Source organism: Hemitrygon akajei, chromosome 1 (genome assembly GCF_048418815.1).
Source record: "Hemitrygon akajei chromosome 1, sHemAka1.3, whole genome shotgun sequence".
NCBI lineage: Eukaryota > Metazoa > Chordata > Chondrichthyes > Myliobatiformes > Dasyatidae > Hemitrygon > Hemitrygon akajei.
In genome coordinates this window covers 104343950-104358508 of record NC_133124.1, presented here as the reverse complement: position 1 = coordinate 104358508, position 14559 = coordinate 104343950, and the positions used below count along the sequence as shown (strand labels likewise).

The following is a 14559-nucleotide window of genomic DNA, read 5'->3' as shown; positions in this document are numbered from 1 at the left end:
TGATAAAAGGAACAATAGTGCAGATTATCTAAATGGGGAAAAGTTTTAAAAACGTTAGAGGTGCAGAGAGATTTAGGGGTCCTCTTGAAAGACTCCCAGAAGGCTAATTCACAGGTCGAGTCAGAAGGCAGCAAAAGCAATAGAATATAAAAGCAAGGAGATAATGCTGAGGCTTTATAAGACACTAGTCAAGCTGCACTTGGAGTACTGGCAACAGCTCTGGGCCCCATTTCTCAGAAAGGATGTGCTGTCATTGGAGAGTCCAAAGATTCACAAGGATGATTCCAGGAATGAAGGGCTTAACATACGAGGAGTGTTTATCAGCTTTGGGTCTGTACTCACTAGAATTTAGAAGAATGTGGGGGGGGGAAGGGGAGAAGAGGAGAACATCTCATTGATTGAGATTTACCGAATGTTGAAAGGACTAGATAGGGTGGATGTGGAGGGAATGTTTCCTATGGTGGGTGTGTCCAGAATTAGAGGGCACAGCCTCAAACTTGAGTGGCAACCTTTTAGAACAGAGATCAGCAGGAATTTATTTGAGTGAGAGTGGAATGCTGTATCACAGAATACAGTGGAGACCAATTCCCTTAATATACTTAAGGCCAAAGTTGATAGTTTCCTGATTGGTCAGGGCATCAAAGGATATGATGAGAAGGCAGGTGAATGGGGTTGAGTGGGATCTCGGATCATCCAAGATGGAATAGTGGAGCAGGCTCGATGGGCTGAATGACCCAATTCTGTTCCTATGTCTTATGGGAGTGGGACAAACAATTCATGATCAGGGTGGGTGAGATCATTCATGATGTTACAATGGGCCCTTTTCCGGCACCTTTCTGTATATACCTGTATGTCCTTGATGGCGGATAGGCTGGTGTCAGTGAGGCATTGGGCAGCTTTGCCCACCAATTGTTGAAACTTCTTGTGAGCCACTGGAAGGTTCTACAATTAAGTAATGGGATTAACATTGGCTCAGAGGAATTCAAACTGGCATGCATGGAGCAGTATCAGATATATATTTTAATTTTCTGCACAACATGGAACTACATGAAAACTAAACAGCATACAATAGGTAGAAACTTAGGTCCCACAACCACCTGACCAAATTAAAACTCTGGAGTCCTGCCACACTGAATAGTAAAGGCCAACTAAACTGCCAATAGCTTGGGGGAGGGGCAGGTATTGGGAAATGACTGATTCCATCTTCAAGATGGCAGAGTCCACTATGCAAATATTAAAGACAAACCTCTTGGGTTTGCAGTTATGTCCATTTGAAATTACCAAGTGGATAATCTATCTCAGCTTTCTGTTGAGATATACAGCATCATGGAAGACAGCCTTCAACCATTTCAATTTACTCTCGTTAACAAATGTGCAAAGGCACACAATATAGCAGAGAATATGGGTAGATAAGAATATGGAGCACATAAGACCTGCACCTTGTAATTAACTGTGCCTTTAGCCAAGCTGTTTAAGAATAATGTTTCTTGACATTACCTGACATGAAAATTTACATGCTTATGGGCTATGTGTAAAAAGCAGGATAAATTTAAACTAATTACCCTTCAAAAACTTTCCTCAACCAAGATGATAGAAGAGATCATGAACAATGCTCTCCAGAGACATTAGCCAATTGCCAATAACCTATGCATTAAGGCTACATCCACACTACGCCGCATAAATCTGTAACCGAAGCTTTTTCTCTTATTTTTACCCTTTGTCCACACTAAAACGGCATTTTCGTCCCCCGAAACTGGAGCTTTTCAGAAACGCTTTCCAGGGTGGGTATTTTTGAAAACACTGCTCGGGCAGATCAGTGTGGATGGAGTAACTGGGGACTTTTGAAAACGCTATCAGACAGCAGCGCGCTATTTCATTGTTTTCTTGAACGCAACCTAACAATTTCAGAACGGACGGGCAACGAGACTGAAGCCAGAAGAGTTAGAAATGTACTCACTAAATACTTTGACCCATAACTTACTGAATAAATAAGTATACTGTACTGACTTTGCCCGGTTTTCTGTCTTTGCTCGTATGAAGGTGGTTTACCTATTTATGCAAATACTTCTCTGACAGCCTAATGTAACGTTGTATGGAAATACAAGATAACACTGATGCAGACATGTTTTATACATATAACAAAGTGCTTTATTAATGCAACAGAGTTAGTCAGTTTTTCAATGTTCGTCGTCAGCCGGGTCAATCTGTCCGTGAACTCCCTGTCGGTTGCCTCCATACACTCCAGTGTTTGGTTTTTTTAAAAAAAACTTTTAAGTTCTCTTGCACAAAAGCCAACAGCTGTCCGCGTTTTAAGTTTTTCTAGTCTGTAACTACACAAACGCGCACTTTTACGGCGAGATTCGACACCAAACATGTCGCTCGTTTTCGGTAGATGTGTCCTGCGCATGTGGAGGATCAGGAGATTCGCCGAAATCTCCATTTCAGTGTGGATAGAGATATTTCCAAATACGCATAGTGTGGACGTCTATAGTTTTTACGCAAAACCGGCGTTTTCAAAATTATCCGGTCTAGTGTGGATGTAGCCTAAGTTAAGAGTTTCATGTGGTTGCAGATCTTATTATAGTTGGTCCAAACATTGATCAAAGAATTTAACTTAAGGGGACAAGTGAATAAAAATACCCTTGATATCATGGCAACATTTGATAATCTAATTCTATGTGCTACAGTTTATCATTTCTCAAAGCAAATCAAGAGTTCAGTTCACAAATTTTGGCTTGATATTTGAGACTGCCAATTGCAGAAGGCAGCTTCTGTTAAAATTGAGTTCAGAGTTAAAAAAAAGTACAAGAGATTTTATAGTGAGGGCAGTTTTTAAAAGAAATAACTGGTTTTGAGATGAGACCCATCACAAACAGTTGTCCTACTTCACTCCAAGACTATAGGTAAAAAAAAATCAACACTTGCAATTGAGAGAAAATTTAGGAATTGAGATTTCCAAATTTTGTTTCATAATTCTTACATTCAAGTGAGTGTGGCACCAATCAGTCGCATAAAATGGAAGACATCAAGAGATAATTCTCCGATGGGTGTGGTTATTCCTTGCACAGAAAGATGGATTATAGCCCCTTTAAGTTAAGAAACTGAACTGCAGGATATTAGTCCAGCAGTTCCTGGGGAGTATTTTTGGGCCACCTTTAACTGTTCCAGTTATTTTTGTTCCATAATACCAGTCTATTATTATTACTTAATCTGAATGACAACTCTTCAGAAAATGAAATGCTGTGCTGCAAGTAGAATGACTTAGACAAGTATGGGCTGGTACATCAAAAGTAATACTGAAAACAAAAGAACCAAATGTTATCCAATAGTATTATCATCAGCAGATCTCCAATTATACCATCTTAAAGGCCATCACCGACCAGAAAATCAATTGGACCAATGACACAAAAGTTGCTACAAGAGAAAGTCAGGGATTGGCTGCTCTGCAGTAAGGGAATCTCTAGGTGCCCCAAAAGCTATGTTACCATTTGCAAAGCTCAAGTCAAAACAAGCATGATCAAAAACCCATACCTACCCTAATAACAGCAGCTCCACTGCACTAATGAAGATTGTGATAAAGCACCCTGTTTGACTGACAACCATACACCATTTTAAATACTCATTTCTTCAACAAAGAATGCATCAAAATGCACTTTCCCAGGTCACCTCTAACAACACTTCCCAAACAATGATCTCTCTACAATGGAGAGCACTAAAAGCCAGACTAAGGAAAATTGGCCGACTTTTTTGACAATAGTTATCATGATCAACAGCGGCATTTTTTACCCCTGAAATAAATACTTTTAAAATTTCATTTGAAATTCTCTAGCTTTCTTACTTGAATTAGAACTTTAACTTCCAAATCAGTAATTTGAAAGCAAAATATTACAGATGGCAGATATCCAAAATAAATTCCCTTTGAAATAAAGTGTGAAGAAACAGTGAAGGAGTCTTAAAAAGGGAAATGGAATACAGGCTCTCACTGATATTTAGACAAGTTGGGAGAAGCCTCAAGTACAGCATAAATACCAACATAGACTGGATAAGCCAAATGGCATATCTATGCACCAGAAATGTGTCAAAAATGCTAGAAATAGTTAAAACTCAGCATCAACCACCACGGAACTGTGGTGGTTAGTATGATACTATTACAGATTGCGGCGTTCTGGAGCTTGGAGTTCAACTTCAATGCAGTCCTGCAAGGGATCTCTGTACACTCTCCCTGTCAAATACGTGTTCCCCCCCCCGATCCTCCAGTTTCCTCCCACAGCCCAACAAAAGGCTCACTGGGTAGATTGATCATTGTAGATTGTCCCGTGATAGGTTAATCGGGTTTGCTGGTGGTTGCTGGGTCAGAATGGCCTGTTCTGTGCTGCATTGCTAAGTTAGTAAGTAAATAATTATATAAATATCGGTGAAGAAATAGGATTAAAGCTTCAGTTTAAGGACTTAAAACATCCTGATAACAGGTTATCAAATTGAAATGTTAATTTTCTTCAAAGATATAATCTCGAAGACTTACTCAGGTTTTACATTTTCTGCATTCTTCTAAACCTCCAGATCAGTGTATATCTGCATGACTCATCTGTTAACTTATTGATATGCTATTATGTTCAACCTAAAGCTGGCATCAAGCCTTTCCTTACTGCAGTAACCTTAATGATTGGAAAATGCATTAAGCAAGGCTCTACACAAAAAAGCAGATTAGGGAATTATGCAAAAACATGTACCTTCCTTAGTAAACTTGAAGATTTTGCACCCAAGAATCTACTGCATTGTTAAAATTAGTATCAATGATTTAGCCAGAAGTACATTGCTGTTGGAAAAAAAATGAAAATGATGCCCTAACAGAACAAGGTTTATCTAAAGGCAACCTCATAAGTTTGCTTTCATGGCTTCTGTAAGTAAATCATGCAAATTACATTCTGGGTAATGGGATATTTCTTACATCATTATCATCCGCTACTTTACAATTTACCTTCACACTTCTAACAGAAGACTTGGGTACCTTTCCCAAAACTATTGCAAGACTCCAGAATGACACTGCTAAAATTAGCCGAAACATTACATTCCCAGAATTACTTCACTATTAATAGGACAAAATTACATTAACTTTGAATATCTTTTTCTAAAAATTCTGTACATTTATGTCTTTTCTTTAGACAAGTACATCAGAAGTAGCCTGTGAGCGACTCAGTTAGTCAAGGAAGCCTAATGAAGATTAATCAATATTATACTGCAATGATGCAGCATCTTTTTTTTTTAAAAACTGAACAGGCACCATGCTCACAATCCAAAATCCAGTCCATTTTTTTAAAAAAAAAACAAGAGAACGCAAATTGTCCACTTAAATACCAATTCATAATTTATGACTAAACTAATCACAATAATCTTTATCAAAAGATAAAATTGGTAAATTTAGATATTGTTATTACATTTCTGCACAATGAATTCATTTTCTTTAAAAATACTGGTCAGTTTTACTGGAAGAATTATACAATAACACAGAGCAGAATTAGGCCATTTGGCCCACTGAGTCTGCTCCTTTCGATCATGACTAATTTATTACCCCTCTCAATCCGATTCTCCTACCTTCACTCCATAACCTTTGACACCCCTACTAATCAAGAACCTACCCATCTCTGCTTCAAGGATACCCAATGACTTGGCCTCCACAGCTGTATGTAACAATGAATTCCACAGATTCACCACCCTCTGGCTAAAGTTCTTCCTCCTCATCTCTATCCTAAAGGGATGTCTGTCCTTATATTCTGAGGCTGTGCACTGTGGTCCTACATTCCCCCACTAAAGGGAAACATTCCCTCCATGTCCAACACTCCAGGTTTTTAATATTCAATAGCTTTCAATGAGATCCCCCCCCCCCAATTCTTCTAAACTTCAGAAAGTACTGGCCCATAGCCATTAAATGCTCCTCAAATGTCAACCTTTCCCAAGATCATTCCTATGAACTTTCTCTGGTCACCCTCCAATGCAGGCACATCCTTTCTTAGATAAGGGGCTCCAAACTGCTCTCTAAATTCTAAGTGTGGTCTGCCCCAGCATTACATCCTTGCTTTTATATTCTGGTCCTGGAAATGAACATGAACATTGCACTTGCCTTCCTTACCACTGACTAAACCTGCTAGTTAACCTTTAGGGAATCCTGAATGGGAACTCCCAAATCCCTTTACACCTCTGGTTTCTGATTTTCACTCCCTGTTTAGAAAATAGTCTACACTTCCATCTGTCATTTCTTTGCCCATTTTCCTAATATGTCTAAGTCCCTCTGCAGTCTCCTGGCCTCCAACGCTACCTGCCCCTCCATTTATCTTCACATCGTCCATAAACTTGGCAACAAATCCAACCAAATCACTGCCATTTGGTGCGTACAGAAGTGGTCCATACAGACCCTTGGGAAACACCACTACAAATGTAACATGCCTGTTCAGAAAAAAGGTAGAAATCAAGTAAAGAGAAGTCAACCTATGCTGGTAATGCAAGATCTATGACTTATGGCTGTCAAAATCAAATTTAATCCTTATATGGCCAAACAAATGTTATTAAGGATACACCAGCACTGATTTATTTACTTTATTTACTGTCTGAATTACTTTATATAACAAAAACTGCCAATCAAGGTTCTACAAATGGATACAAAGGGTTTCAAATGACATAGGATAATGGATTTATGGGAATAAAAAGTTAATAAAACATACATTTGAGACAACTGTAGAGAATATTTCTCTCTCTCTCTCTCATGGCAATGTGTATGCTGTGGGACCTCCAAGGACCAGTAGTACAATTATTGTGCTGCTTATTTAAAAAGTATCTTTCATTTGGATATTGATAGCCCAATTTTAAAATATACAACTGTATAAAATTTGACATAGTAATAACGAGCATAGCAGCAGATTAAGAGAATACTAACATACAATGGGCAAAAAACTGACAATGGGAACTGATCATATTTTAAGAGGAACGGAATAAACAAGTAGCATAATCGGAAATAATTTGCAGTGGCTACAAGAGCAAAAAAGTTCTGTGGATGCAGCTCAAAGACACTTAAGCCGACAAACTAACTTAAAAGGGCAAGTAAGAAAGCATATGAATACATAATTTTCGATTCACCCAAGGATTTACATCAGCGAGATGCAACACAGATTGGGGGGAAATAATTTCATGTGGTTCTGTCCACCACACCAGATGAGATGTCACAGTGGTCTACCATATTAATTCCACTTGCCATTCCTGACATGTCTGATAATTGTGCCAGTGTGAGGGGAGGATGCTAGACACAGGAACAGCATCTCTCATTCCACCTTGGTCATCTCTAACCTCAGAGCACAAATATTGGCTTCTCTAACTCCCAGTAAACAATCCTTTGTCCCCCCCCCCCTTTATTTCCTTACACCACTGACTATCACTCCATCTCCTTCCCCTCCTCATCCTCTCAGTGGATCCATCATCCATACATTATTTCCACAGATTCTGCTCCACACACACTTTTTTATTCCATGTTCCACTGTCCTCTCCTACAAGATTCCTCCTCCTTCAGCCTTTTGTCACTGCTACCCATTACCTTCCAGCTTCTTACATTTTCCCATCCCCTAGACCCATCTACCATCTGCCAGTTTTTACTTCATCCCTTCCCATCACCTTCTTAAACTGGCTACTCCCCCCTTCTATCCAGACCTGAAGGGGGTCAGCTCAAAATATTGACAGTCTACCTCCCTCCGTAGATGTTGCCTGACCTTCCGAGTTCTTCCAGTACTCTTGCATTGCACTTAGTTTTGCAAACTAGATTATTGACTAAATAAACAAGAAATTCACAGTAAACATTTATAAGCCACTGGTTAAGTTTCTTTCCCAGTATTCTGAGCATCATGCTTTTCAGGAAATAGGGACCTTAAGATATTACAGTGGACCTGATTAGAGATCACTTATGAAATTGGGAGGTGTATAGATTTGTTTTCCAGGTCTAGGTTTGCCCTGCAAGGTCACCATTTATTACCTAGCCCTTAAGATTATCATTGGCCTGTGCAGATCTTTACTAGAAAGTTGGGCTTGACACAGTATCATATTACTGAATAGTACTAGCAAATAAAAATTTTTTCCAAGTCCACCACCTTAATAAGTTAAGAAAAAAGCCATACTGCAGAACTGTCCCACTTAACCAACTTTGCAATAGAATTAAAACAGAAAAGCCTAAATGGACATCCTATGTCATTCAGTTGATCACTATAAATAAATAATATAATCTACTACTAAGGTCTTTGGGCTGGAGAAACAGGCAGAGGTAAATGCATCATGAAATGGCACTACACCAAATTTTAAACTCTCTCATTTGATCTTTTTTAATCTAATACAAAAAAATCCAAAACTCAGAAGCAGGACTTGTAGTTTACAAAATGAACAATAGCTGCATACACCACTCTAACACCATATAAATGTCCAGCATTGTAAGTTGTTAGGAAATAGTATTCAGGAAATGCAGGCCTACATCAAGAGCTTCAAAAGGGCATTCAGTATCGACAAGGAATGCAATCATAAGACCAATATTACGCAGTGAAACCCAAGGCAGGCACAGCACCAGGCCATGTATATCTTACTTAAATAAACAACATACTTCAGCCACAGAGAATTATAAATACTTCCAGAAGTGAAATGATTCAATAATTCAGAAAAGAGAAAGCACTCCATAACATATACCATTGGATCTGTTTAGTGAAAATGAACAATCTGATCACTAGATTACTATTTTTAACTAGATGGAAACCAATGAGGTTTTGATGACTCTGCTAGTCATATGCTAGTTTATTGTTATAACAATACCAATTTCATCCACTCTCTAAAGCCTCATCCTCCACTACTTTAACTGCTGCTTTCAGGTGCAGTGGTTTCTGTCTCAACTGCTCAATGTGGCAAAACATTTTTTGAATAAGTGCACACTTGAGTTTTAATAAACAACATAACTCCAAGTTTCTGTAGAATAAAGATTATTCTTGCACACAAGCATTACTCTCAATTTCCCAATTGAGTAAGAATACTTAAATGAACTTAGTTACATAATAGAATAATTTTTTTAAAAAACACAACAAAAATACTATAGATGTTGAGAAAGGTTAAAAACCAGCATGAGCAAACATTGGGAACAATAAATTACTGCTTTTATAACAAATATGAGCTAAAGAGATTATAGGCCTACTAAGTGTTTTTTACTGTGTGCATGACTTTTGAAACATGTCAGCTGTCAGTCAGTAAACAGGGCAGCAACTCTGCACCAACAACAGAGCACAAACAAAAAATTATAGTTAAAAAACAAGCTGTGTTAAATGCTGGAATAGATATCCTTTTGATTAAGGCTTTGAATATGAGTGAGCAGAAGTAGAGAAGCAAAGTTCTAGAAGTTAAACAGAGTAAGCTGAAGGCTCTGCAGCTAATGGTGGAACAATAAAATTAAAATTGCTCAAAATCAGAATGGGGGGGCGAATTTAGATTTCTCAGAATTGAGGCTGAAGGAGATTACAGAGACAGGAGGAAACCAGTTCATTGAGACATTTATAAACAAATACAAAAATTAAAAATACTTTGTCCAACCAGGACCCAATATTGAAAGTAAACAAAATCTGGTCCAAGTCAGGATACCTTTAATTTATTTTGCTTTGTCAAGCTTATCCAGGATAGAATAGAAAAGGCACTCAGGCAAAGACCATTAACTCTAGGAGGTAACAAATATTGTGAGAATAGCAGCCAATTATCTGATACCGAAGCAGAGTATTGTGATGTTTCAGGAATAGAAAGAAGCAACGTGAGACTCAGATGCAGGATGCATGAATATATGGCCTTAAGCCCATCGGGGGTCAAATATAACAATGTGTGAACAGTGTAGTGCAACTATTCCAGATACGGAGAGATGTCTCTAATTAGTGAGAGGATTTTTTTTTGGCAGGGACCAAAATTAACAGGGGCCTTCCCATTATTCAATGAGATAGTTGTGTTCACCTGGTCTACGTGGTGCTCAAGTAGTCTGGTAATTTTAGAATAAATTACAGTTCCCTTGATCCCCACAGGCAAGCTAGAGCCACACATCATTGGGACAGTTGGTAGATAGGAAAGAATAGGGATGAAGATGGGGGTAAAATTGGGTCAATACAAAAAGACTCCTTAAAAGTACTAATACAGGAGCAGGAAGAGAAGCTTATACAGGTGTTTGTTTGGCAATGACTAGATGGATAAAGTACTGAAGCAGGCAAATGCAATGTCAGCCAATTGAATCACTACTAAGAGATAAAAGGTGAAATACGTGGCCAATTATGTCAAAGATTGCAGTCAGGTCAAAGGATGATCAGCGATAAATCTCAGTCAAAAAGCAAAAAAAAAAGAAAACAGTCTATTTTGAGAATATGAGAATGATGGCCATTTCAACTGCAGACCTTATTGCCATTGAACATCAACAATACACCTCAAGAACCAAAATCGACAGGAGTCTCTGTACAACACATCAGCTGAAGATATCATTGCATTGAATTAGGTAACAATCACTACACTCAAAAACAATTTATTGTTATGTGAACAGCTTTGATGTTTAAAAGACCTGTTAAAGTATTTTAAATGCAAGTTGATCTTGCTTTAAATTATAGCCATACATTAGTTTATATTGTTACTGAGAAAATTAATGCTAAAGTACTAAGTGAATTGGCTTTCAATTACTCATTTTGGTGCCCATTATTCTGCATTTATAAAAAGCAGTGGTGAATTTTAATTAACAGTTCTATAATTTGATATGTTGCATTATACAGTCATTTGCTAGAAGCAGTAAATGATGAGTCTTCACATGTATACAGCTAAAAATATCAGCACACAACCTAAATACCAATTACAAAATGTATATTCATTATTCAAATATCTAAAGTAAAGCTAATCTATTACTTAAAAGCTAAATAACTTTAGGTAATAGATTATTAATGAAAGAATTGCAATTTGCAGGATTGTCCTCCACAGGAAAATGTTAGAACCAGTACAGTGTCAAGCACTATAACTATTTGTGTAAGTTACTGCATGAACAGTAATTCTAGACCTCTATACAGTCTTGCTCTCCTTGGTAGTACTAGTCACCCTGGTTATTTCAATTTATAAAAATATAGCTGCGCAAGTTCATAAACTGGCATATCATTACTGAGCAACATAATCAAAGATCTGAATGTCAGAATAAAAAAAAAATGCTATTTCTTGTCATGTTCCCCTGGCATGACTTCAATATAGATAAGAATTCAGCCCAGTCAAAATCTCTGGGTACAATGTTATTAAGCTTATTTCCCCAATGGCCAGAGACAAGATCAACACAGTGTGCCAAGTATGACCCCAATTAGTTCAGGCCACCACATCCCTAATTCTTTTCAAGTTAACACTGCGGAATGACGGCCAAGTTATTCAAGAATGAACATCCCACCTCCTTAACAGTACTGTTGTAAAGTATTTTTCATTAACAAATACAGTTTGAATCGAAGAAAGTGACTTTGCTTCAATTAACTCGTAGTTCAGATTTTTATAAATGCTGCAATCTTTGCAATCACTAGGAAATAATCTTGTTAAAAATACAATGCAACCAATGAAGTTAAAGAATGTTGCACGCATGTCATCTTAATTCCTACAAGATATAACACAATGTGTACATCATCGTTTCACAAAATGGCCTGATCATTGACTTGCAGACATTTGCTGCTTCAAGAGTTAATCAGCTGATTTAAAAACGTGGCATATCAAGCGCCTCGTTAAAGGCGATTTATATATTCTAATGCGAGGAACTACATTATTCCTTTATTGTGCTTGACACTTAACACATCCCAGTGTGTATGATCTGTACATTTAATATGAAAGTAAAATATCGGTTTTATTCATCCATTCTCAAACCCATCACGTTACAATAGTCCCCTTCCATTTAACAAGCGAATAAATTATTAAACAACAAAAAAAGGCCAGTCACAGTAGGCCTTTACCTTTAATAACAGCCATTCTTTTCATTCTTTGGAGATTTATTTCCCCACAGAAATTAAAATGTTTCAAACAACACGTAAAATGTATAAATAAAAATGCAAAAACACACTACAACTTCAAACCCCTCTTCCAATAATTTATTACATTACTTCTGCAGGGTGCCCGCAGGCCTGCTCCGGGTGTCTGCAACTACATCCCATTCAGACAGTCCAACCGGTCAGTCATTTTTTATGAACAAACAAAAACGAAATCGCTTATTAAACAACTTACCAATGACCTCCTTGAGCTCATAATCCTCCCTCTGGATTGACCAGGGCAGGGAGCTAGGGTCATCGGACATTGTCGCAGTGAATGGAGCTACACCGTCTGGGTTTCCCACCACACTCTGTACTATGTCTATTACAATACGCGGCCCAGCCTTTATTTCTCTTCGTCTCCGTGCTGAAGGGAAGGCCACGGGCCTGGCGCTGATGGATCACCCCCACTTCCCTCTTTCGCTCAGAGACACAAGTACTCCCAAACCCCAAACTTTACCAGCAGCCGAGTTACCATGCCTCCCGGCCACAAGCACAAGCTCCACCTCCTTTTTCCGGCTTTCATTCGACGCCCTGGGCTCCCGCCCCTCTCCCTTGTCCGGCCTCCATTGGATAACAGAGTGTCCGTCAGCGTCGTGGCTGCGACGCGATGACTCGGCCGAGAGCGTGCGTGGCGCCGGGGCCACGCCAGGGAGCGTCGGCGGTTTTGGCTTTGCGTTCGTCTGGTCACGTGGAGGCACCAGCCGGCGTGAATGCGACTGAGTCGTGAGTTTAACCTTTCTCGCCCACCTAGCTGCAATAACCATCGGTACCTCCTACCATCCTGCTTCCTATGAGGGCTCCAATCCATTCTGCCAGTTTCTTTGGCTGCATCATTTCTATTCAAGTGACACTTTCTACAGCAGTGTTTCTGAGATGCCTTCCTTCCTTAATTGTGGTTTCCCCCCACCGTAGATAACAGAGCTCTCAGCTATCTCTGTTCAATTTCCTGTATTTCTGCTCCCAATTACTCTCTTACTCAGAGCCTTTCTTTATCTTCACCCTCCATCCCATCAGCAATGATTGAATGGCAAAGCAAACTCAACGGGCTGAATAGCCTAATACTTATCCTATATCTGTCTTTCATTTTCCAAGTCATCCTCAGTTATTTATCATTTTCAATTGGATGTCATCCATCTGATGTATTTTCCCTCTTCCCTGCTTTCAACCCTCAATAGGGTCCATTCCATCCATGACTTCCAGTTCCCTCTTACAACTCTTTAACAATTAGACAGCCATATCTCTAGCCAATCTAGTATGCAATCAATAACGTGGAAATTTGCTCATATATCTCCTGTTACAAAAAAGCAGGAGACATGTCGAGTTTAATGTCAACTGACTGTACATACATACAACCAAACAAAACAACGTCCCTCCAGACCACAGTGCACCCACAAAACATACAGTATATCCCATGCAGCATATAAAACAAAATATTACCTTAAATAAGTTGATAAAATATATTATAAAAATGCAAGCTGTGCATAGCACAGTTAAGTAGCTTGCTCACCTAGTGACAAGACCTCTGTGCTGGTAGTGTATCCATTAGTTATATAGCCTGAGGGAAGAAGCTGTTACCCAGTCTGGCAGTCCTAGTCCAGATACTCCTGTACTCCTTCCTGATGGTAGTGGGTCAAAGAGATTGTGGGATGGGTGGTAGGGATCCTCAACAATGCTTCAGGTCCTTCATTTACAATGTTCCCAGTAAATGTCACAAATGGTGGGGGGGCGGGGGGTGGAGGGAGAGGCTCTGGTGATCCTCGGTGGTTTTTTCTATCCACTGTAGGGTCTTACACTCCAAAGCCTTACAGTTTCCATCACACCACGATGCAGCCAGACAGAGCACTCTGTAGGAAGTTGCTAGAATGGGAGCAGGGAGCCTGAACACCTCACTCTCCCCAGAAAGTGTAAATGTTGCTGTGCCTTCTTGACTAATGGAGAGGTGTTGTGGGTCCAGGTTAGATCACCTTTTATGTTTCCTTCTCTCCCAGTTGAGTTCAACACCTTTTATGCACACTTTGAAAGGGGAAATAAAACTACACCTGTGTAAACAACATACAAAATGCTGGAGGAACTATGCAGGCCAGGCAGCATCTATGGAAAAGAGTAAACCATCTCGGCCTGAAACATCAACTGTTAACTCTTTTCCATGGCCTGCTGAGTGTGTTGCTTGGATTTCCTGCATCTGCAGATTTTCTCATCTTTGGACACCTGTGTAAATCTTTGCAACTTCTGGTGACCCTGTGATCTCTGTCTCAGAGGCTGATGTCAGAACTTCTTTCAAGAGGATGAACCCTCACAAGGCGTCAGGTATTGATGGTGTACCTGTTAGGGATCTGAAAACTTGTGCCAACCAACTAGCAGGAGTGTTCAAGGACATTTTTAATTTTTCATTGTTGCAGTTTGAGGTCCCCACCCGCTTCAAAAGGGCAACTATCATATCAGTGCCCACGGAGAGCAGGGTGAGCTGCCTCAATGACTATTGTCCAGT

At 39.2% G+C, this 14559-nt stretch overlaps 1 protein-coding gene across 2 annotated transcripts in view; it reads right to left on the bottom strand.

Moving 5' to 3' along the window:
- Positions 1-12594, bottom strand: part of LOC140729213 (serine/threonine-protein kinase OSR1-like) — a 138030-nt gene extending 125436 nt beyond the window's left edge. Inside the window, exon 1 of one of the 2 annotated variants that reach the window (XM_073048740.1) lies at positions 12265-12594. In XM_073048740.1, the coding sequence (XP_072904841.1) occupies positions 12265-12334 (70 nt within the window). In that variant the 5' untranslated portion in view covers positions 12335-12594. The remainder of the gene's footprint in view (positions 1-12264) is intronic. The other variant, XM_073048733.1, reaches the window with a different exon arrangement.
- Between the last annotated feature and the right edge of the window lie 1965 nt (positions 12595-14559).